General features: G+C 39.5%; 1 protein-coding gene across 3 annotated transcripts in view; it reads right to left on the bottom strand.

The window, feature by feature from the left end:
- Positions 1-26553, bottom strand: part of LOC126299416 (thioredoxin-like protein 1) — a 68916-nt gene that overhangs the window by 24024 nt on the left and 18339 nt on the right. For all 3 annotated transcript variants that reach the window (XM_049991313.1, XM_049991312.1, XM_049991311.1), the window contains exons 2-4: positions 26419-26529; positions 14795-14917; positions 14475-14635 (exon numbers count right to left, since the gene is read on the bottom strand). In XM_049991313.1, coding sequence (XP_049847270.1) covers positions 14475-14635; positions 14795-14917; positions 26419-26454 — 320 coding nt within the window. In that variant the 5' untranslated portion in view covers positions 26455-26529. The remainder of the gene's footprint in view (positions 1-14474; positions 14636-14794; positions 14918-26418; positions 26530-26553) is intronic.

Genomic DNA, 26553 nt, shown 5'->3' with positions numbered 1-26553 from the left:
GGGGGAGTGACTCCTCCGGCAACTATAAAGAAAATGACCACATAGTATGAACATCCAGACAAAGTTGCAGCTGGTCATCCACTCCTCAGTTTTTCCTACAATGCTGGGTGGGGGGTGGGGGTGAGTAATATTACAATAGGTACTTGGGCCAATGAAATCCTTACCAGGATTGGAGAGAGATTAAAATAGCTTCCTACCATAATGTGGTAACTTGTGTTCCCCATATTAAGTTAAAATGGTCAAGTAGGATTTCCTTTGCATTTTGGTTAAGTGCCATAACACACAATCACAGATTTTGCCATAACTTGTTGATATGTCATGTACAACATTGCTGAATCCAGCTCTCACATAGAGAAGTGGGATTTATAAGCTTCAATGCTGATGGAACTGATATCCGAACTGTGCCTCTTGGTAATTGCTTGGAGGCGACAGGAAGCTGAATTCTGGGCGGCAGTGATTCATGCAAAGTGCTTGATATTATGGTTTGGACAAGGTCTCATCTGGTCAGGAGACTCATCTCTCATTATAGCAGTAACAGCGCAGTTCCTAACTTGTCTTGAAATCACCCCCCCCCCCCCCCATTTTTTTTTTACAAAAGTTTAACTGAACTGGTGTTTTAACTTTTCTTGCTCACCTTTATATGACAGCATTTTGCCCTCACTACCCAAAAGGCTGAAAGGTTCTCAGCAGGTGGTGACTGTCCTTGATCACACAATGGCATTCTTCATTCAAGTAGTGAACGGATTACCTTCTAATACATGCTAAAGACTTTTGGCATGGGTACATCTGCAGAAATGTGGATAATGTCGGTAATGTCTTTACATTCAAACACAGTCAGCTGTACAGTATCTACTTTGCCTTGCTGAGCACCCATTGAGACAGATTTCTTTCGGGCACGGTTCATACTGGAAGATGAATCCACATCGAGGAGTGGTCACTGGAGTGCAAGTTATCAACCACCTCATGTTGAGCAGAATATCTGACAGCTAGAGAGCATATCAAGAGACTGATAACAGTGAACAACCCTACTGAATTGATTAAGTGCATGCTCCACCCCCTGTCCAAGAGACATGTCAGTGGTGACATTAGGGCACTCTCAATGGCTCTACCCCTGGAGTAAGTAGTTGCTGAGCCCCATGCCACAGAGAGAGAGTGTGAGTGTGAGTGTGTGTGTGTGTGTGTGTGTGTGTGTGTGTGACAATTCCATAATAAGAGGAACTGCTTAAAGAGTACAACTCCGCATGAGGGCAAATATAGCAAATATATTGTTAATATGTGATGCTCATGCATTTATAGGACTGGTGACAAGAAGGTGGTGTGAAGAGTGGTACATATTGTTTACAAAAATAGCCGCTTCTCTACTAGCTCTCTCTCCACTAAGGTGGTTATTGTGGGGATGGCCATCAAATAGTTCCGGAGTGTATAATAAAATTTAAGTACGGTCATACACCTATACACATTGGCCTTCCATTTGTTACAATTCATAGTTCATTCACATGTTGCACGAGAGAAATCTTTTCTGTCTTTCATCCTGTTGTTCCTCCATGGTGGGGAGTTTCATCAGACGGGAGTGAGGGTGTTCTTGAGGGACTTGCTGGTTCCCTCAAGCTGACAGTGACATCTGTACTATTATATGAATGGTAACCACTATCTGATCTATCACACAGGGACAAGGTTGCATGGTGTGATAGTTTTGTACCACATCTTTTTCGCTTGTTGTTTGCGGTCCATTTAGGGAATGTTGCTAAGGCTGTTTTAGCAGAAACATACAGTCTTCTTGCTTTTCTTTTTACTACTTGCCTTGAATGCATATTTTTTCTCTAAAGAATAGATATTGGTGCCATTATTGTTTCGGCATATAGTTGTTGGTTTAGCCAGCAGTGCAGGTTTGCAGTTACATTCACAGGGGCAATAGATCAGATGTCAAGGCCCTGGTGCTAAAATTAGGCAGCTCCATTGCTGATGCAAATGAAATTGTGAAAGTAGCCAGCTGCATATGTTCCTCACTTAAGTACAAGGTGCCTTTTATAACCTTTGTTTCCTGGATTTTCTTTGTTTTTATGAAGACTTGACATTCTTTGTTCCCAACTGCACGGTTCTGAAAGAAACTAACACACAGACCAGAGCAATGAATAGAACATGTGATTTGTAGGCAGCTGAACCGCATCTCCAACACAGCCTGTCCTTCACATAAGATGGCAGTGTGACTTAAGTGTTGAACTTCAATAGCTACATACAACCTAATTTTACAATCGGTAAAACTGCTGCAAAGTGCACTGACAACTTTGGTACAGTGTAAACCAGAGTGAATCTGCTTTCTTTTCAAGGTTACTGATTACTCTCTTCATTATGTGCTTTACTTTCAGTGACATTTGGATTCCCATTCCTGTTGCAGTTCTTTGGTATCAATATTCATGATTTCCCCAGAACATTACTAAAACTTTACTGCAATTTAACAGAGTGTAAAGCTCACTGTTTGTATCTCACTCACCAAGCAATTTGCAATTTGGGTAGACGGACTGTCTCTGCAAGGAGTGTACCTTTACACAGCCTCTTGACGGATTTATGTATCCTTCAAAGTCCCTGTTACACTGCGTACGTCGAGGGATACATTTTTCAAAAGTGCTGTGTATGTGCATAATTACAATAAATATGCTGTTATTTACTGCAGGATGTGGTCTGTTACTGACAGTGCTTCCTCTACTATTGATTGACTTTTCAGGTGCGCAAGCCTCAGAAGGTCTCTTTGTTAGTTGGGTGGTACACAGCCCAATCAACACCGATATAGCTGTGAGTGTTCATGGTGCTTGTAGGATCCACTGGTGTCCCATTCTGTTGACCTGTAAAGATCCACCCAGAGTGAGATCCACTATACAACTAGCATGCAGAAGATTCTTCAGAGGTTCCCCACCAACTACTGTTTTGCCTCAACAGCCACAGGCATGAAGCACAACTTGAGGTTTTAAGGTTCATACCAGATTGTCAACCCAAGATACCTGTGATAGACATTGTTCCACCACCACATGGCCACAAAAGCATGCACAAAGATTCAGGTTATAGTGTGTTGGTAAACTGAAGAGCACACAGGAGAGTCGAGGCTCTTTCTACTATGCTATGTCCCAAAGAGGGCCCACAAAGTTTCAATAAATTATACCGCCACTACAACAGCATGCCTTTTAATGAGTGGTGATGCACTGTGTCGCAATGTTCAGGCAGTGCTTATTTTTCGCTAAATGTTTAACACTATACAAAATATAAAACATGGGATATTCTCAAATCACAACATTACAGAATAAACTACACTTGTGTCCAGATTCTGCAACAAATGGAAATTTTACAAGGTTGTGTGTATTTTGCCACAAAAAGTATAAACAGGTGATAGTAAAGTAGAAACAATGTAAAGAATACAGAATGTAGACAACTGCAATATGCATAAAGACAAAAATGTTCTTTGTTTTTTCCAATTTAACTGATTTGCACACACATTCCAACAACTAGTTAATGTGCTCAGTATGGGGTGTGACCATCTCTAGCAGCAATACAGGCATGACAATGACAGGGCATGCTGTGAATGATGATACTATTCTCATGTTGAGGCAATAACACTCATTCTTCCAGGAGAGCTTTTTGCACGTCTTAGAGAGTGATTGGTGGATACTGCAGCCGGTCTCCTTAGTGCACTCCCCAGACATACTCTATGTGATTCAAATCGGAAGAGTGAGCAGGCCACGCCATGCATGCAATATCTTCCATTTCCAAGAAAACAACCTTTCTTGCTCTATGAGGTCAACCATTATCAATACAAAGTCTGGCCCGCATTGCCTCGCAACAACCACATAGGAGGACCCACGATCTCATCACAATACCTGACAACAGTTGAGCCTTGCCGATCCACCCATACGATTTCATGTGGTCAATCAACGTAATCCCTACCAACAACATTCCTCTTGGATATCTGTCTCTTTCCATAATGTTTGGGTCCCAAAATCATGTCCCATACTCCCTCCAGATGCAAATGCATCGAGAATCACTCTCCAGACTGATTCATCTGTGAAAGAGACATTGGCCCACTGTTAGACTGCTCACGTCACATGTTGATGACTACACTCTAGACGTTCCCTCCCATGAAGACGCATCAGAGTTACACATACAGTACGTCTCCAACAATAAATGCCACTCTGCCAAAGCCTTCTGTACTCTGTTTGCCTTGATAAAACACATCCAGTGAATGCTGTGACATCAGGTGCCAGGTGCCACGCAGTATTAAGGCGGTACTGTTGTGCCATTATATCCAAATAATCGCCCTCTGTTTCTGATATCACACATGGTCGGCACTGCCCTGGCCTTTAGGATACTGTTTCGTCTCTATAACAGAACAATTCACATTAAGCCATCAGGCCTCATCAATACGCGACTGTCCTGCATCCATTCTTCTTACGGCTTTCCATCACAGATAGTCTGGTAGGCACCTTCTCTGTGCCATACTGCACCATTGGATTTGGGATAGGTGACCTGACATCATTGTTGACATCGTCGTCCACTGACGGCAATGCCATTTTCCATTCAGAACACGACTGTACAAACATCTGCTGACAATTTGTATGATTACATGGCCAATTAGACACAAGACAGGGAAATAGTGGTTCTTTCATTTAATTTGACACACCAGTGTACATTATCTTGAGAAAAAATATTAAAAGACTAGACAGGATTTACGTATCTACTACTAATATGGACCATAATACCTGTCAATCTGAAAGCATAAAAAAATTCTGGTTTTCTTTAATTATATTTGTATCAAGCATTTACATCACCACTCAACTATATCAGCCCTCTGTACCAGATTTTTTTTTGTTTGCTTTCAAGTTACTTCCACATTTCACAAAAAATCTTGGGCACATCTTTCTGTGAAGGCAAATAAAACCTTTGTTTCACAACAAGTAGTGCATAGTGTTATGTTGGCAGTTGTTTTTGATTTATATATAAAGTCCTCCACTGTATATCTAATTACTGATTTGTCAAATCTTCTATAAAAACTGGTTTCCTGCAACATCCTCAGCATTCTTCCTTGGCAATTCCACAAAACTATGTAGTTTACTTTGGCGTTCTTTTCTGATATGGCCTATTGGGGCTAGGTTGTGTATAGGCCGCTTGGTACTTGCAATATGTGATGTATCAAGGAAGCTTGACACATTAGGATGTGTTAATGCTTACCTGCACCATCTGTGGCTATGGTGCTGTGACTTTCAAGTGTGAGTGAGTGACAGGAGTTCTAGCAATCAAATGCGATATATAAAATCAGTCATTTCAAAAGATGTCCAGATTATATTTGGTTATGTTACTTGTATGTAATGTATCTTGTAAAATTGTAATTTAATCTGCAGTCCAGCCAATGAAGGAAAATTATGGGAAAAAATTCATAATTTCTCAAATTTTTGTACAATGGTAGGAGGAATGAAACAAATACCCTGACCGATGGAGCATGAGTGCAGGGTCTAATAGTTTCCATGGTGCACAAAATGGAAAACTTCAGATTATTAAAAATAATGTTTAAACGGCATAAAATTAATGTATATTGTTAAACTAGCTGACTAACCCAGCATTTTCCAGGTATTAGTTTTGACAATTTTCTATTAGAAATGAAAACAAAAAATGGATTGAGCTTGTAATGAAGTATTGAAAATTTCATTTCCACATGTTTCTGAAAACACCTTTGAAATTACGAAACAGTCATACAAAGAAATATGCATAATATACAAATGTATACAATATCTATATTAAGAAACATGATCCCAGACAGTTTTTGTATGATGGGAACAGCTGCTTCATGTGTCTACAATGCAATTTTGCAAATGTCTCTATGGCAACACCTGTTCATAGCTCTATAGACAGCTACTGTCTTCACCTACAGCTGTTCGCATTTGGTGGTTGAAAACTGTCAAAAGTGCTGCCAGGTGTCAGATATTTCATTAATTTGACTTTACTGTACAAGTGTCTTAGTAATAAAGAACAAATGTATTAAAACTTCAGGTACGATGTGGCAAGTTTCCACGCACCTTATTGTTTGGGACGCCATATGAGGGTTGCCCAGAAAGTAACACACCACACTTTTTCCTCAGCTGAAAACAATGTTACGAATGCAAACAATACGTACGTATTATCTGAAGTTTCTTGATTGAGCATGCCAAGTTCCCATCACTTCTGACACATAGCGTAGCTGCAGGACAGTTTCAAAATGGTGTCTGCAGGTGATTTACATTATAAGCAATGTGCCGGAATTGAATTTCTCACTGCAGACAAAGAAACTGTGGGGAATATTCACAAAAAAGCTTGTGCAAAATCTATGGAGCATCTGCTGTCGACGAAAGTACAGTTAGTGGCTGGACGTGGAGGGTGAGGTTATCGGCAGATGGTACAGCGGAGCTCCACTATTTGCAGCGGTCGGGGAGACCATCCATGGCTGTCACACCTGACTTTTTGCAGCAAACTGATGATGTCATTCACGTGGACAGACATAATGGCTCGGCATCTGGCACTACATCTGTCAATCAGCAAAGGAAATGTGGATGCAATTATCCTCATTCTTGGATATTCAAAAGTGCGTGCAAGAGGGGTCCCGCAGTGTCTATCGGTGGATTACAAATCGCACAGAAAAAAACATTTGTCTTGATCTGTTGCAACATTTTGAAGTTGAGGGGGGAGGCCTTCTTGTCCCAGATTGTGACAGTTGATGAAACCTGGGTTCACCATCTTCAGCCCGAAACATAATGACTGTCTATGGAATGGTGCCATTCCCACTCCTCACAGAAGAAAAAATTCAAAGCAACTGCTTCCACCAGTAAAGTCATAAGCACCGTGTTCTGAGACTGTGAAGTTGTGACTCTCATTGATATGATGCCAAGAGGCAGTACCATAATTCAGCAGCATATGTCAACACATTAACAAAAATAGAGACAGACTCCTGGCGACTTTGGCGCCACAGCAACCCAGGAGATGTTTTGCACCAACATGATAACACTCGGCCCCACACAAGTCTGAGGACTGCTGAACACATTGCAAAACAAGGTTAGACAGTGTTACCCCATCCACCCTACAGTCCTGACCTACCCCCCTTGGTCTTCCATTTGTTAAGGCCCTTAAAGGATGCCATTTATGAAAGACATTTTGAGGACAATGAGGAGGTGATTCACCCAGTGAAGCACTGGCTCTGCCACCAGGACAAGGACTGGTACTGACAGGGCACACATGCCCTCGTTTCGCACTGGAGGAAGGTCATAGAACAGGATGGAGATTACGGGGAAAATTGGGTGTGAAGATAAAACACCATTCTTTCATGTGTGTAATTCTCATTATGTTCGATAAAGATTTGTTGAAGAAAAAAATCCAGTGCATTACTTTCTGGGCAACCCCTGTTTCTCTTGAACAGTGAGTCATACACTTATGCAGACAGTGGCAAATGTGGATACTATCTATGAAATATGTTGCAAATAGAGTTATTTGTGAAGGAGTAATAAATTTAAATATCAAGCACGATGTGGCAGTTTTCGTGCCTCTCAGTGTTTATGATGTCATATCTCCCGAGTTATATCAGGTCAGTGGTTCTTACCCCCATGGCGATTGATGTCTGACAGTCGCTGCAAACTGACCATACTACAATTAAGGTACATCAGAAATTTCTTGTTAGCAAATATTTCATCTAAACAGTTGTCAACTACATATCAACACTGCACAACTGATACTTAAAAAAGTCTGAGGCCCACAGGTAATAATGGCTAATGATGACTAGCACTCCAAATTTAGTTTTGTAACTAACCTCAAAAATATATCAAATATAAGCAAAAGCAGTAAACATAATAACATTAATTCCTGAACTGGGACATAAGAATTTTCTGAGTCAAAATCAAGGGTCTATATGCAGTTCATGAAGAGTTTTATGGTTTTTGGTCCTTTTTCCTTATCAGCTTTAAGTTAATGTCACAAAAAGCGGCTATAGGGTGTTTCACAAAGTTATACCGACCCTTCCACAGCTCGTCTTACGGACCACTGATGATGCAACTGTAGACATATCCAAGTGTGTGTATTTTTCACAATGTGTAATACATATACAAATTACTAACACAAAGAAACACATATGGAAAGATTATACTGAAAACTCTATACACTGTTCTACACTATTAGAGGGAAGTTGAATCTTAACCCTGCTGTATGGCAGCTATAGCGTTCTTCCAGGAAAAACGGTTTCCCCAGCCATGAGTGCTGCTTGCTTTTCAGTTTACAGACAGACTATACCTCCCCAGCATTTCCTGTCCAGTTCTCTCATATGAGTAGAACAAAATAACATTACTGCATTCATTTCTACACAGTGGAATTATTTTCAGTTTATTAAGTTACACATCCAATCCTTTACCGCCAAAATTACGTAGGTTACTGACAACACCACTTACAAATTAAGTTCTTCTCAGGCATCGTTTATAGGAATGTTTTAGATGAAAACTAACTCAATTGCAAATAAATACTTACTTAATAACTCCATTCCATTAACATGAGCTGAGTGAAGTTACTTTGTCTACTTACATAAAAGAACTGGACAGAAAAAACTGGGGAGATATAGTCTGCCTGTAAACTTGAAAGTGAGCTGCACTCACTGTGGAGGAAGTCACCTTTTCTGGAAGAATACTACAATCGGTCAGGAATAGTAGTACGTTGTTCATGACACTTCACTGTACCACAGTGGCAGAGTTAATGGAAGGAGTGACACAGAATCATAATTCAAGCTTGTTTAAGTGCTATTTAATTGCAGAATTACCAGTACCCTGTGCTACAAATTTAAATGCAGAAAATATACAATTATTACATTTTTCACAGAACACAAATTTTGTTTTAATTTTTTTTTTTTTTAAGTCAAGAGTTTGTCTTTGTTTTGTCCTTTTGACATCTTGTAGTAAAGGAACTTGTTGCTCCAGCTAGTTGATATAAGTTAAAATTGATTCATCTACATTAAAAGAGGGGAAAAATCTTAACAGTATCAGTTCCTTGCACAGTGGCAGCAAAACTTAATGCAACAGCCTCCTCCTTTTTCCTACTTCTAGCTCAATGTCACTGCCAGCTCCAACCTATGTTCCCTCACAAGCATTTCACTTGTTTCAATCTCAGGTATAGCAGTCATCACATCATCATCACAACTGTCTTCTGGAATGTTGCATATTCAGAAATACAAATTTTGCTACTCCTTCCTTCTCTTTGAACAATGTTGTTTTCATCAGCAACTCATGTATCACAGTCACCATTTGTGAAGCAATTTAACACTGTCTATTGTGTTACAGAATTCCAGGGAGCAACAAACATATGCATAGCCTGTACAAGGCCGAGTCTCATCACTTCCTTCCTCTCAAAGAATGAAACTGACTTCTGTATAACTGCTACTCTGTAGCTGGATTTAATAATGTGTATTATGGCCAGGTCCAGATGTTGCAGATGGCTTATGCAGTTCAGAAGAAAGAACACAACATTTACATTCCTCAGAAATTATTTTTCCTTCAGATGTACAGGGCATAAATCAAGAATAAGTCCGATTCCTTCATGCTGCACCCATCTTGGCATTTACATGCACGAAAAAGTCCTAAAGACTTCTGATGTTTCCAGGTACTCATAAGTACAAAGTAGCATTTCAGCTTTTGGAAACATCTGGGAATTAACAGAAGATGCAACTTTGCACTCCCATCGCTATCTACATACAATAGTGTTGTCACTCTTACTTTACCTTCTTTACCTCTGTGGCATTTTTCTTCCATAATGGAATATGATTTTTCAGTAACTTATAAAAGATCCCAGTTTCATCAGTGTTGAAAATTTATCTGGGCTGACAGCCCTGTATCAATCGTAGCGATATAAGTTCCTCTAATAGTTTACATTTTCTATGACCAGAGCCACACTTTCTCCACACACACTTTGGAACGACAGATTACGATGTTTTTCAAAATGATACAACCAGTCATTTGACGCACTGGGGTTTTCAATGTTGATAATCTGAGAGATTTCACATTGCAGTACATTCCTGTTTACAGGTAAGCTTCCACTCAAGTCATTGAAACTACTTTAGAAGAATATTTTCCACATCACTGACCATAGGCTTACAGATATTCATGCTCTTTGGACCCATGGGAATCATTAGCTTTGGCATTTAAGAACGCTTCCTTATTTCTGAATATGCTGCACATGTAGATGATGCTAAATTACATTTCTTTGCATGTCAGAAATATTTACTTTAAGATTGTCATTGACGTCAGCTTTTGCTGCACTGTAAGTTTTCAATGTTCTGCAGGCCATAACTGCATAAAAGTAAAACTGGTAACTTCAAAACTTCAGTAAACAAACAACCACACTTTTCGTGCTTTGTAAATTTAGTGTGAGGCCCACGAGTATTTCTGGTGCAGTGACTACGACGTCAACCATGTGACCTAAGTCACAAGGCAGTCTATTTCCCATTCTGTCAACGTATCTGGTGGTAATGCTACAAGGTAAGTCGAGTTACTGATGACTAAGCGTGTTTCAACCAGATGAATCAATCATCATCTATTGCAGCACATGACAAAAATATACGACCAGTATGAACTGAAATAAATTAGAAACACTCAAACTTGTTGCAAAAAAAAACTGGATTTCAATTTGCAAAATGTTGTGTGTTTATTCCTTAAAAGCAGACTTTTTATTACAGTGTGGTTCCTTAAAGGCAGGGAGAAATAACATTGTACTCACGGGAGTTTTGCCATGACTGACTGAATTTTTTGTTAAAAGTGAGATTTCCTTAAAAGTGGGTTCTTTAATTTGGGATTTTACTGTAAACATGTTAGAGGTTTGCTCAGTTACAGTTGGAAATACAGCTGAGAATAACTACGATAAAGTCAGACTCTGAAGTTGGTTTTGAGGTGTTTTAACACTTAAGCACCTGTAACGACAAAGTGGCGTGAAGTGATATTTTACTGGAAGACTTGGATACTGACAATGTGGTGAATTGTTACTGTTTACAGACAATAGTGCGAGGTATCAATTTTTAAAGACAATGTTCCAATGTATCACAGCTGAAGACAGCAAAACAAAGTGTTAATATGTGGAGACAATGAAGTGTGCAACTTAACTACAATGTATGTCTTAATATGGATTGATGCTTAAAGTGTGGCTTCCAATTATGTGGGTTTATAAACAAGTTTTGTGGGTGGAATGAAGTTGACAGGACACTGAAGAGCTTTTAGATCACACCTAAAGGTATTAGCCCTAAACACCTATGGGAACGAAGTATTTAGCCACATATGAAATGAGCCATACTTGTGGCATGCTGCCTTTCAAAACATTCACCAGTCACATCCAATAGAACAATGTCAAATGTTTATCAAAATGTCTAAAGTAGTTTAACTCTGCTCTTAGAAAACCAAAATTAAAAATTGCACAATAAATGTTATTCATATAAAGTGGATTTCAAATGTTGTGGTGACCTGCCCCTAATATACAGACACCAACTTTGTTTACAAAATATCTAAATTTACATATGATGTGTCACGACAGAGAAAGGAACTTTTGACCATTGGACGCAGAGCCACAAGTTAACCCAAAATCTTAACACAACACATGTTGTACTAAAACATTTAAATCCACCCGATGGAAGTTTAAACCTTCAAAATGCTCCGTGGATATAAATAAACAATGACTGGTAACAGTAAACTAGTTGTTTTACATGAATAAAGATCTGTTTCAGGTTTTCCTTTGCGATAAAAAGAATTACTTTTATTTTGTGTAATGAATCAATATCAGAGAGCTCAATGTTTTATTCTGTTTACTTAACAAGTTCATCATATGGCTTGAATAAAACAAAGTATGGACTGCAAAGAAGTGCTTATTACTTTCTTTCGAAGCGACTGCGACTGCACATCCTAGAAAGGTTTATTGTTACTGGATTGCTGTTCATGAGATAAATAGCAAAACACATGCGTGTAGTGACTAAATGTGAGAGATCCAATCTGAAATAAATACTGTTTATTACGTAGTGTGTGGCTGTGTTACAACTTTACCTATTTTACTGTCCGATTACTTAATGCGTTACATGGATAACTTTTTATACGGAAGCTGCACTTATGGTAACAACACAATTTTGAATCATATTGATTAACCTTCATTTTCTGAATCATTTAACAACAGAAGAGGGGTATGATCATTGCAGATATCTTTTTTGTATTGAGAACACTGTCTTGCAGTCTAGTAAGTTTATCCACTGTTTTCCCCTCACTAAATTGCTAAGTTTGCCAATAAATATATAAACAGAAATAAACAGTGGTTAACAGATACAATCACAAACAAACAGAATCTATGTTAATCATCACACAATGCACTGCACTTCACTGTCAGAAGGGTAATGAGGAAAGTAATTCTCAATGTGCCAGCATGGCAGTTGTGGCATTCTTCTAGGAGAGGACATTTCTCCCACTATAAGCACCGTTTGCTTTTCAGTTAACAGACTATACAGAGGATTGGCAGTGGTCACCAGTCCCTAGCTCAGGAACCCTAGCGCTTTCTAAACTCATAGCCAGCCCAAGAAAGACTGAACTTCATGAGGTGAGATGCTCACTATTTAATGCGACCCGTCTGACACAAGTGGCTTATTGAATACATGGGACAATGCTATTAATCCCCCTTCCTCCAGCCTTAAACACAAGGAATGGATGGGGAAACTGTGTGGTGTGAATAGTGAAAGTTTCTTTTTTATGATGGGGAGGAAGGGAGCAGTGACATTATAAACACGCACAGGGTGTACATAAAGTCCAGGAACACTTTCAATTATTTATTGCACAAGAACTAAACATTGTACAGATGTTATACATATTGCATTTTGAAGAGAAACACTGCAAGTTTTCTTTAATTTTTAATTTTTTTATAAACATTTGATATGTGAACCATGAGTGACCCAGCAGATGTCAATACGGTAATCGAATTCTTGCTATATTCATCCCAGCATGGTATTGTCGACTGCGTCAGTCGCTTCCCGTATTCTCTCACGGAGCTCTGCTACATCACGTGGTAGAGTTCGTACATACACCAGGTCTTTAATGTGTCTACACAGAAAAACGTCATACGGAGTGAGCTCTGGTGATTGGGGAGGCCATTTCATGAAACAGCTGTCCGCACCTGAACTTTCCATGTTTGCAACTAGCGCTGACTATCGGCAAATTACCAAACTTTCAGGGTTTCTCTTCAAAATGACATATGCATGATATCTGTACAATGTTTGGTTCTTGTGCAATAAATAATTGAAAGTGTTCCCGGACTTTATGTACACCCTGTACAATATAACAACGGCTTTTGTGTGTGTGTGTGTGTGTGTGTGTGTGTGTGTGTGTGTGTGTGTGTGTGTGTGTGTGTGTGCACGCGCGCGCACGTGCGCTTTTCAGTTAACAGACTATACAAGACTATACAGAGGATTGGCAGTGGTCACCAGTCCCTAGTTCAGGAACGCGAGGGTGCGTCAGGAGGAAGTGGGAGAGAGAGGCGTGATGGGGTGTTGCATTATCTACAATGAGAGCTTTTTTTCTTTAGCATTCTCACAATGCCGACACTAAAATGTGTCTCTTGTACAAACAAGTGTAGGAGCCCATTCTGTACCAACAGTTGAACTACTACACATCTATCCTCAACCAACAGTTTGCTTTTATCCTTCCCCTTATTACATTTCTGTCACAGTATACCCACATTCATGGGATGCTAACAGAGGGACTGGTTTGTTTTCTCAAGCAGACTTTAAAGTCTTTGTCATCTATCGGTTGGTCTTCTTCCAACTCTGATACAACCAGTCAAATGACTTTGAACATGACTTTTCGGTACACAGTCCTTTTTAGTGTGTTTTTCATGTGTTAGAGATGACATCTTTATAGATAGGGTTAGCTGACTTGCTTGCTTTGTTTATCTGGATGATAAATATGGGGCCGTGTTGAGACAATGCCCACCACTTTATCTGACAGCACAGGGACCATAGTTTCAGTTCAGATGCATTAACACTTGCAGGTAATTTTACTCATATTAGTTTCTGATAAGGTTTGTGTTAAGAAATCTTTTACAATGCTGCTATTAGGGAGACATTTGTGTGTTATCAGTTCCCAACCAGTACACTTCCAAGATCCTTATCTTTTAAAAATATTTGAAACTTCATTCAGTGGTAGTCAGATGGGCCAAAAACTAAAAATTATCAATATACTGTAAAATGACCCAGCCTATTACAGTTAAAGTATATCAGAAATTTCTTGTTAGCAAATATTTAATCAAAAACACTTGTCAGCCCCATCTCAACACTGCACAACTGATAATGATTAAAAAAAAAGAAAGGGCTGAGGCCCACAGGTATGAATGGCTAATGATGACAAGCACTCCAAATTTAGTTTGTAACTAACCTCATAAATACATCAAATATAAGCAAAAGCAGTAAACATACTTACATTAATTCCTGAACTGGGGCATAAGAATTTGCCGAGTCAAAATCAAGTGTCTGTGTGCGATTAATGAAGAGTTTAATGGTTTTTGGTCCTTTTTCTTTATCAGCTTTAAGTTTTATTGAATGGATTTTCACAGGTTGCATGAATGAAATTGATATTATAAGCTGCAAAGATAAGGGATGGGAAGAATAAATATGTAACATATTTCTTCATTTACAAATGATGATAATACAGTTGATATTCTTCATATCAGTACATGAAAATAACTTTTATAATCGACAAATGTGTACACAGTCTTTTTCATAGTGTGTTTTGATACTAACCTGTTCATCACAGTCAGACTCCAGATAACTTGGAGAATTTGTGAGGCAATTTTTAAATCCATTTTCGTCAGATTCATTCAAACATTCACACTGCTTTTTATCATAAAAACTGGCCAAATCCACCTGAAAAAGCATATGGCATATATCAGCTGGTGACAAGAATTTGTGTTGGTAAAAATGTGAACACACACAGTACTGAACATATGGTTTGAACAGTTACACTCATGCAAAAATATTTCACTTATCACAAACACAGAATTCATTTTGCTTCTCATTAACAACACACCTATTCCTAATGTAATTTCATCTGCACATCGAGTGAGCAGTAGAGGAATCCAAGGAGAAACCTTGAAAGGGAATTACAGTTCAGGGAAAGAAATAAAAGCTTTTAATTTTGGTGAATGCATTGTAATTCTGTCAGAGGTGGCAAAACAGTTGAACTGGGCAGCAAGATACAATGGTAAAGATTATGTAAAATACAGGTTGGTGACAGCAACAGTACCCATTCTGAAAATGAGAAGTTTATTAACACTGAAAATAAGATTAAATGTTAGCATCTATTTTTTGAATGTATCCATCTGGAGTGTAGCTTTCTATGGCAGTGAAACATTGATGATACAGAGTACACATAAGAAGATAATAATAGACAATTTTTAAATGTGGTGCTACAGGAGAGTGCTGAAGATTAGTAGGGTAGATCAAATAACGAATGGAGAGAGGTACTGAAACAAATTACGACAGAAAAGAAATGTATGGTGCAACTTGACTAATTGTCAAAATATAAATCAATTACAACTTCCCATGGAACAAAGTGTGCCTGTGTACATAAGGTAACAAAATAATGTTGGTTAAGGACCACATAACAGTATTCAAGCAAAATTCTAGTTGTTGTGTTGTTGTTGTCTTCAGTCCTGGGACTGGTTTGATGCAGCTCTCCATGCTACTCTATCCTGTGCAAGCTGCTTCATCTCCCAGTACCTACTGCAACCTACATCCTTTTGAATCTGCTTAGTGTACTCATCTCTCGGTCTCCCTCTACGATTTTTACCCTCCACGCTGCCCTCCAACACTAAATTTGTGATCCCTTGATGCCTCAAAACATGTCCTACCAACCGATCCCTTCTTCTAGTCAAGTTGTGCCACAAACTTCTCTTCTCCCCAATCCTATTCAATACCTCCTCATTAGTTACGTGATCTATCCACCTTATCTTCAGTATTCTTCTGTAGCACCACATTTCGAAAGCTTCTATTCTCTTCTTGTCCAAACTAGTAATCGTCCATGTTTCACTTCCATACATGGCTACACTCCAAACAAATGCTTTCAGAAACGACTTCCTGATACATAAATCTATATTCGATGTTAACAAATTTCTCTTCTTCAGAAACGCTTTCCTTGCCATTGCCAGTCTACATTTTATATCCTCTCTACTTCGACCATCATCAGTTATTTTACTTCCTAAATAGCAAAACTCCTTTACTACTTTAAGTGTCTCATTTCCTAATCTAATTCCCTCAGCATCACCCGATTTAATTTGACTACATTCCATTATCCTCGTTTTACTTTTGTTGATGTTCATCTTATATCCTCCTTTCAAGACACTGTCCATTCCGTTCAACTGCTCTTCCAAGTCCTTTGCCGTCTCTGACAGAATTACAATGTCATCGGCGAACCTCAAAGTTTTTACTTCGTCTCCATGAATTTTAATACCTACTCCAAATTTTTCTTTTGTTTCCTTTACTGCTTGCTCAATATACAGATTGAATAACATCGGGGAGAGGCTACAACCCTGTCTCACTCCCTTCCCAACCACTGCTTCCCTTTCATGCCCCTCGACTTTTATGACTGCCATCTGGTTTCTGTACAAATTGTAAATAGCCTTTCGCTCCCTGTATTTTACCCCTGCCACCTTTAGAATGTGAAAAAGAGTATTCCAGTCAACATTGTCAAAAGCTTTCTCTAAGTCTACAAATGCTAGAAACGTACGTTTGCCTTTCCTTAATCTTTCTTCTAAGATAAGTCGTAAGGTCAGTATTGCCTCACGTGTTCCAACATTTCGACGGAATCCAAACTGATCCTCCCCGAGGTCTGCATCTACCAGTTTTTCCATTCGTCTGTAAAGAATTCGCGTTAGTATTTTGCAGCTGTGACTTATTAAACTGATAGTTCGGTAATTTTCACATCTGTCAGCACCTGCTTTCTTTGGGATTGGAATTATTATATTCTTCTTGAAGTCTGAGGGTATTTCGCCTGTCTCATACATCTTGCTCACCAGCTGGTAGAGTTTTGTCATGACTGGCTCTCCCAAGGCCGTCAGTAGTTCTAATGGAATGTTGTCTACTCCGGGGGCCTTGTTTCGACTCAGGTCTTTCAGTGCTCTGTCAAACTCTTCACGCAGTATCGTATCTCCCATTTTGTCTTCATCTACATCCTCTTCCATTTCCATAATATTGTCCTCAAGTACATCACCCTTGTATAAACCTTCTATATACTCCTTCCACCTTTCTGCCTTCCCTTCTTTGCTTAGAACTGTGTTGCCATCTGAGCTCTTGATATTCATACACGTGGTTCTCTTCTCTCCAAAGGTCTCTTTAATTTTCCTGTAGGCAGTATCTATCTTACCCCTAGTGAGATAAGCTTCTACATCCTTACATTTGTCCTCTAGCCATCCCTGTTTAGCCATTTTGCACTTCCTGTCGATCTCATTTTTGAGACGTCTGTATTCCTTTTTGCCTGCTTCATTTACTGCATTTTTATATTTTCTCCTTTCATCAATTAAATTCAATATTTCTTCTGTTACCCAAGGATTTCTAGCAGCCCTCGTCTTTTTACCTACTTGATCCTCTGCTGCCTTCACTACTTCATCTCTCAGAGCTACCCATTCTTCTTCTACTGTATTTCTTTCCCCTATTCCTGTCAATTGTTCCCTTATGCTCTCCCTGAAACTCTGTACAACCTCTGGTTCTTTCAGTTTATCCAGGTCCCATCTCCTTAATTTCCCACATTTTTGCAGTTTCTTCAGTTTTAATCTACATGTTATAACCGATAGAGTGTGGTCAGAGTCCAAATCTGCCCCTGGAAATGTCTTACAACTTCAAACCTGGTTCCTAAATCTCTGTCTTACCATTATATAATCTATTTGATACCTTTTAGTATCTCCAGGGTTCTTCCACGTATACAACCTTCTTTCATGATTCTGAAACCAAGTGTTAGCTATGATTAAGTTGTGCTCCGTGCAAAATTCTACTAGGCGGCTTCCTCTTTCATTTCTTAGCCCCAATCCATATTCACCTACTATGTTTCCTTCTCTCCCTTTTCCTACACTCGAATTCCAGTCACCCATTACTATTAAATTTTCGTCTCCCTTCACTATCTGAACAATTTCTTTTATTTCATCGTACTTTTCTTCAATTTCTTCATCATCTGCAGAGCTAGTTGGCATATAAACTTGTACTACTGTAGTAGGTGTGGGCTTCGTATCTAAAATTCTAGTATGGGTCAATTAATAGCTCAAAGCTTGAATCAGATGATACCTCTGATGAATTTTATATTGAGCAATATTATGTATGAATTGAGAAACTGCTGTTGATGAAGAAATTTATGTTTTAAGAGTCATATAGGGATTTTTGTCTTTAGAATAAAGCTTCTGTTCCATGATTTGTTCAGTTTTATTCTCATAAATACAATCTCAAAAGCTTACACTTGAGGTTGCCTACTAACCAAAACAATTCACATCATCTTGCGTGAGTGAACATGGTGTTTCTATATTCTGTAGCTTTACAGCATTTATTTATTTTATTTATTTATATATCCAGGGTTCATCTCACAATGGGGGACATGAGAGAAGCCTCCATGAAGGGTGTGTCCTGACAACTAAGCCTTACACATCCAGGCGTCTAGGTATACCTAGACGGCTGATTCTCTCACACCAGAAGCAAACATGCGAGTAAATAAACAGCCCTTATCAGAGTCATCTTTAACTATCATATCTATAAATATTGAAGGCATATCATCAGCCAAAGAGCATCTGTTATCCAACCTATGCTGTGACAAAAAATGCGACGTCCTGTGTATATAAGACGCATAGAGATGAGCGACAGAGACGACCAAAAATACTGGGCATGAAACTAGCTGCAGAAACACCGCACTCTCAGTATGGAAGTGCTATATTTGTAAGACCAGGGCTTCAGATAATCAGTGCTGACTGCACCGTAGAAAATAACATCGAAGTCATCTCAGTGGAGCTGAGTAACTGCGTGGTTACCTCTGTGTATAAGCCCCCTTTGGCTGCATTTTCCTTCACACAACCCAGGAACTTCCATAACAGCAAGAAGTCTGTAGTAATCGGTGACTTTAACAGCCATAGCCATTTGTGGGGATACTCTGAAGATGACGAAAATGGGGAGGCAGTTCTCTCCTGGGCTGAATCCTGCCAGTTGTCTCTTATACATGACAGCAAGCTACCTCCTTCCTTCTACAGTGGCAGGTGGCAACGTGGATTTAACCCTGACACCTCTTTGTGAGTGAAGACATCACACAGCTTTGCTCAAAATCAGTGTGCTCGCCCATAGCAAAGACACAACACAGGCCACTACTGTGTCAAGTTCTTCCAGCAATAAGGCCACAGGAGGTAAATTTCAAACGGAGATACAATTTCAAGAAAGCTGATTGGAAAAAATTTACTAAGATGCTGGACAAGGAGATTAAGTCTGTGCGACCTATTCCTGAAGAGTATGACAGCTTTGTTCAAACTGTCAAACATTGCTCCCTGGCATCAACTCCAAGGGGGTGTAGGACAATGTATCTGCAGGGTGCGACACCTGAAACAGCTGCTCTGCTGGACGGATACTATCGAGCAAAATAATCTCTCCTCAATCTCTGAGGCGAAGAGAGAACAGTGGATTAAACTGATGACAGACTGTGAGATGAGTAGAAGTAGTCAAAAGGCCTGGAGATTGTTACGACACCTTAACAATGATCCCTCACAACCCAATACGCATACAAATGTGAAGGCAGACCAGATCACACACCAGCTTTTGAAAAATGGTAAACCTAACCATACCAGTAAAATCGGGAGACGAACCCTGGAAAGGGAGCCCGAACAAGAGGGAAACATTCTGTCTCGACCATTCAGTTTGAATGTGCTCGACTCAGCTCTAAATAAGTGCAAAGTTGTAAAAGCAGCAGGGGTAGATGACATAAGAAATGAACAGATCAAGAACTTTGGTCCAGGCGCAAAGTGCTGGCTACTCGAGCTAATGAATAATTGCCAAGAGCGGCAAGATACCAAAACCATGGCAGAAAGGAAAAATTATAGCTATACATAAAACAGGGAAAGACCGGGATGACCCCAAAAGCTATAGGCCAATCTCCCTCCTATGCCACCTGTATAAGGTATTGGAAAGGTTGACCCTCCAAAGAATTACAGATATGATAGAACCATTACTGATCCCTCAACAGGCAGGATTCAGACAAGGGAAGAGCTGCACAGCACAGGTGTTGAATTTGACAGAGAATATAGAGGACGGCTTCCAAAGGCAGCAGATAAGAGGAGCGGTGTTTATAGATCTTTCAGCCGCCTATGACACTGTCAATCACAGACTTGTTGCTGAAGCTATACAACCTCACCAAGAATTACAAACTAACCTATCTAATTAGAAACCTTCTGCAGAACCAAAGAAAATTTGTGGAATATCAAGGACAAAGAAGCAGATGGAGGCAGCAGAAAAATGGGTTGCCACAGGGCAGTGTACTGGCACCCACCCTCTTCAATATATACACTAATGACCAGCCATTACCAGAAGGAACACAAAGCTTCATATATGCAGATGACCGAGCAATCAGAGCACAAGATCACAGGTTTGAGAGGGTGGAGCGTAAGCTAACTGATGCTCTGAAAGAATTAACTGCCTATTACAGGGACAATCAATTGAAATCAAATCCTTCTAAGATCCAGACCTGTGCTTTGCATCTCCAAAACAGACAGGCTAGTAGAACCTTGCAGATAGATTGGGAAGGAACCTCTTTAGAACACTGCAAGACTCCAAAATACCTAGGAGTCACTCTGGACCATGCTCTTGCATATAAGGAACACTGCTTAAAAACAAAGCAAAAAGTGGCTGCCAGGAACAATGTGGTTAGGAAGCTGACTGGAACAACATGGGGAGCACTGCCAGACACAGTGCGCACATCCGCATTAGCCCTCTGCTACTCTGCAGCTGAGTACGCTTGCCCAGTATGGTGCAGATCTACACATACAAAGAAAGTTGATGTTGCTCTGAATGAGACATGTCGTATCACTATGGGTTGTCTAAGAGCCACACCTGTGGAAAAACTGTACTGCTTATCCAACATAGCCCGCCGCCCCCCCCCCCCCCCTCCCGGACATCTGAAGAGATACAGTGTCACGGAGTGAAATGAAGAAGGCATTAACATCCGAAGCCCACCCACTACATGGCCACCAACAAGCACAGCAAAGACTTGTGCCTAGAAAGTGCTTCCTTCACAGCACAGAACCACTCGCTGACACTCCACATCAACACCGGGAGAACAGATAGCAGGTCAGATGCCAGCATCTGGAGGAGTGGCTGACCCTGCAAGAAGTTCTTCCCCCAGGCCACACAGAGAAATGGTCCACATGGAAATCGCTCAACCGCCTGCGTTCTTCTGTCAAGATCCAAGAGTAATCTGGAGAGGTGGGGCTTCCAGGTGGACTCTCTCCAGTGTGACTGTGGAGCTGCCATGCAGACATCAACACATCTACTACAATGCACAATACCTCCAACTATGTGCACCATGGAGGACCTCGTAAACGCTACACAAAGTGTACTGGACATTGCAGATTTTTGGGCATCCACTGTATAGATTAAAATTACCTTATGTTTGACAACACAATCTGTGTCGAATCATTTATTTCATTCTTGACTAGTTTAATTTATAAACCATAATGTATGTATGTATGTAGTAATGTATCTAATATTGTTTTTTTTTAGTTTGCTTCTGACACGATATATAATAAATAATCTCACAATGATACAAGCTTCGTCATCATAAAATAATTTTTATGAGAACAGGTGGCCGGCCATTGACTCAATGAAGGAACCATCCTGGCATTTGCCTTACGTGATTTAGGTAAACCAGAGAAAGCCTAAATCAAAATGGCCTCATTCGGTTGCCCCTTATTGTACAATGTTCTTCGATTTACATACAATTTGCTCCAGTTAACTTATAATATAAAAATATAGTTTTGCACCTCATCACTGCACATGCTACGGACAACCACTGGTGACTCCTGGACCAAGAACTTGTTCCTAAGCCCTTAGCACTGACTCCAAGCCTGTAAACATACAATTATACCTCATAAATGTCTTCACATTCTTCCCTCAATCCACCTGAAAAACTGAGTCAGCATCTTCCAATGATAAGTGAGATGTTGAGCTCAGGAAAGTGACAAGGCTACACCAGTGGGCTGGAGATGAAGTCTCACCTTAGACAACATGTACCATTCCTGTGTGTTGCGTGCGCAGAAGGAAAAAACTGACCACTGTATCTAGCACATCTATCATGTTGATAGCCTTACTTTTCTCAGACTTGAGTGATTTTTCCTCCTGACCAATTACAATAATACTTCCTGGGCTTAGCTGAAGATTCACAGCAGTTGCACAGAGAAAAGCTTGAAAGTCAGTGAACTTAATTTGAGAAGGTTCCATAGATATCTCTACCTTCACTGAATTATAAATAGAGAAAAGTACTTGGGGAAAAACAGATTTCCACTGTTGTGTCCCATGGTAAACACTGGAACATGCACAAAGCTCACAGTGGTATATGATTAGTGGGAATAAACCACTTCCTAGATCAGTAACCCAGGTATGCGAAACTGAGCGAGTTCCATAAGGGCTAATCATTTGAAATTACCTTTAAGGTCACATACGGTCAATTAAATAAGTGCCTGTCATCAAAAATCATCATTTCTAGTGTGATCATCAGAGGGAAATGCAGATGGCACCCACTCTGCAACTTTCAAATTTCTGAGCAAGAATGCAACTTCTGTATCGTTGTGAAACACCCTTCCTAGCAGACTTCACAACCCTAGCCAGGCAGGTCAGTATACTGCCTGCGAAATTCCACCCCCTTACATGACCAGTGGCATGGCCCCATTCATAACAAAGCTGGGCAAGTTTGCCATAAATACTCACTGTATGGGCCTAGTGGGATTTGTTTTTGTCTGTTGTCTATGCCAAAAACTACTATGCACTAGCCCTGTTGGCCAAATGTGGATCACCTACCTAGCGAGGTGGCACAGTGGTTAGCACACTGGACTCGCATTCTGGAGGACAACGGTTCAATCCCGTCTCCGGCCATCCTGATTTAGGTTTTCCGTGATTTCCCTAAATCGCTTCCGGCAAATGCCAGGATGTTTCCTTTGAAAGGTCACAGCCGATTTCCTTTCCCATCCTTCCCTCACCTGAGCTCGGCCTCCGTCTCTAATGACCTCGTTGTCGACGGAACATTAAACACTAATCTCCTCCTGCTCGATCACCCAACCTCATCTCCAACTAGCTGTTGCCTCTGTTAACTGCTGGCTTATGGGTTGCTTCTAGATCTAATTGTGCTGGTGTTATACAGGGGTCTCTTTCAGGTCATCATCAGGCTCCTGGGCATCTCTGAGGGGTCCAGGGTTCACAATCCTCAGCTAGGTGTCTCTCGAACTTGACCTTCCGTCAGAGCTGCTATCTGTCCAGCACATTGCATCTTGCTGCCAGAGGAATGCCTAATCCAGCCACACGCTTCAAGGTTGCTGACATTGCGATTACCATGGCCACCTTCCCGGCCAGCATTCTCACCAACTTCCACCAAACACATCACCTTGTGTTTTTCTGAGGTGAACTCTGCTGCCTGGCAACATCACACACCATTGAGTCGCCACCTGCATCTTCCGTACAAGTTCTTGCTAGATAATGTACGATGATGATATTAGTGCATTACTGATAACACGAGTATCGAAGAATTGGTTCTTCACACCCGACCCCCTGTTCATCATTCTGAGTTTATATCCTGGCATTTGACAGTGTCATTGACCTATGGACTATATTGGCATTTTAAGAGTATGACAATGTCTTATGTTAAAAAACCTAACACTTCAACCCAGTGAATAGCACTTGAATACAAGGATCACCTTTCAAATTTCCACAAAAACAATGAAAGAAAAGCAATTTTTGGTATTCATTTTACTTTTTCTCAAAATCTGGATCTTTAAAATTTATTCCCTTTAGAATGCATCCATCAAGTTCTGGAAACATTATTTCCACTATTATGTTGGAACTTAAAAAAAAAAAAAATTGTTTTGGAGGGATTTAACAGCTTCTTTAAGAGTACAAAAATTGCTGTTTTTGAATTTTTTGTCTGACATAAGGGAACAAAAAGAAGTTGTTAGTAAATACATCAGGTGCATAGGGGCAATGAGACATTTATTCAATGTTTTTCTTTATCAAATAATCAACTGTTTGACATGCTATTGGATAGCTGACATTATTCTGCTTGAGAACACAACATTTTTATTTGTTTTGCCCGATTTCATTGAGGACTTGTAGCAAACAAATCACTGTATACTGCTCACTGTCGACCATTCATCAATATTCTGAAAGAATGGTAATGTCACATCCAATGTAACCTGATTAAAGAGTGACAATATTGTGAAAAGAATATATTGATACTCACCGTCTAGCAGAGATTTTGAGTTACAGACAGGTTCTACAAAAAGACTTAAGAAGTAAGGTTTCAGCCAAACAGCCAATCTATCCTTTTCATAACACTGTCATCATTCCAGCCTGGATTTTCCATTGTTTGATAAGAAAAGTGATATTTCTTGGAAGTGCTTCGTTAATGAACCACTTTTGTTGGTTTCATTTCACCTGGGAACACTGAAAGAGTTGATTGCTGCTTATTTCCCCAATTCTACCCAAGTTTTGTCTCCTGTTAAATGTTGTCTACATATTTTGCCTTTCCTCAGTCAAATTTTTGAGCATTTCCTTACACCAGTTGATACAGCCCATTTTTGAGCTTTGGTCAAATTGTACAGAGTCCATCATGAAGAGATGTTTTCACAGCTAAATGTTATTGCAAAGTGACATGAATGCAGTCATTAATATGGCTAAGGACACCTAGCTATCTCACGGCGGGCCATATGTCAATTGCCCTCAATCACGTGCATGATATTGCCTATTTTTTAGGAAGGACAACAACTTATTTTGACTGACCTTCAAAAACTTGTCACTGATGGAAGCCTTGAAGAAATACTGTGAACCATTTTTTTTTAAATACTGATTGATTACCAAAAGTTAAGCAAAGTTATATAAGGCACTGCTGTTAAGCTTTTACACTAATAATAATAATAATAATAATAATAATAATTCACTGAACAAGTACCTTCGCATTAAATTCCCATTTTTAAAAAACACTGTTCCTTTAAATGCTCACAGTAAATAAAATACTCTGCCAATTTCTGACCTGCCATTCTTTCACTAACACAAATTGCAATTTTGAAACAGTAAAATTCTTTGAAACATGGTTTTAAGTAATGTCAGTGGTCATAAAATTCCATTAAAAATATAATAAAAATAGCCTAGCCCATTTTATTACATTTTTAATTTGAAACAATAGTAATCTCACATCTCAACCGCATCATCTCGTGCCTGTTTGTTAAATCTTGGCACCCTCTTATGACACATTTGACTATTTGTAAAGGATATTGAAACTTACAGTTCCTTCTGAAAGCCATTAAACATTTAGAATAATTAACATCTAAAATTTCAGTCACAGGTCTCTTGTTACAAACTACCATGCTATTTGCCTTTGGTGAGTTTGGAAAGTTGAATATTGGTAGAATTCAAGTTAATTCTTGTTAAGAAAAACAAATCACACTGTTATTTGACATTGTCAATTGGAAGATAGTTGATCTGTTATGTTAAAATGCGTGGAAAAAAAATCCTAAGTAAAGATCGCTAAAATTCCTTTATTGATTACTAGTTTCAGGTAATTGGCGAGCTATCTTCAGATCAATAAAAATTATTACTTCATTCAGTGTGTATCAATATCATAACTCACCAGTCAGTTGAAACTAGTAATCAATGAAGGAATTTTAGCAATATTGACCTAGGATCTTTATCCACACATTTTAAAAACAAATCACTTGCCAGGACAGAGAGAGACAGAAGTTAAACTTTTATAGTATCTACAAAAAAGATGCATATTTCTCGAGTTCATTTGACAAGTTCAGGCACCCTGAAGTAATTCAGATTTCCATCTAGAGCGAAAAGTTTGTATACACTGAGTAAAATCTTCAGTGTGAAAAAGAGATGGAAATTCTACAGGTAATCTTGTAAGTGCAGATAATTTATTTATTTGAGTTTCTGGCCACATGCAGATAACAAAAGGCTGGAAAAGGATCTTGGCACAGAGATAACAACATCAGAGAAAGTGACAAAGTAATAACTCAGAAGATTTCACTTTCAATTTTCTTTTCCCAGTCCTGACACTGTAGACAACATACAAAAAGCATAAGAAAATGTTAGGTGTGAAATATTTCAGGTTCTCGTATCATGACTTAAGCTTGGTCAACACAACTTACGTGGCCCTGTACACTAGTCTCCCCTTCACCTGACATTCCTGCTGAGATGGGCTGCTGTATTTTCCTTTATAGGCCTGCTGGGTCTGCACCTCTCACTGTATTAATTTTTACCTGGCGTACAAACAAACATTTAAC

The sequence above is a fragment of the Schistocerca gregaria genome, chromosome X (assembly GCF_023897955.1).
Source record: "Schistocerca gregaria isolate iqSchGreg1 chromosome X, iqSchGreg1.2, whole genome shotgun sequence".
NCBI classification, from domain to species: domain Eukaryota; kingdom Metazoa; phylum Arthropoda; class Insecta; order Orthoptera; family Acrididae; genus Schistocerca; species Schistocerca gregaria.
The sequence above is the reverse complement of the archived record's forward strand: the minus strand, read 5'-3'. Positions and strand labels throughout refer to the sequence as shown.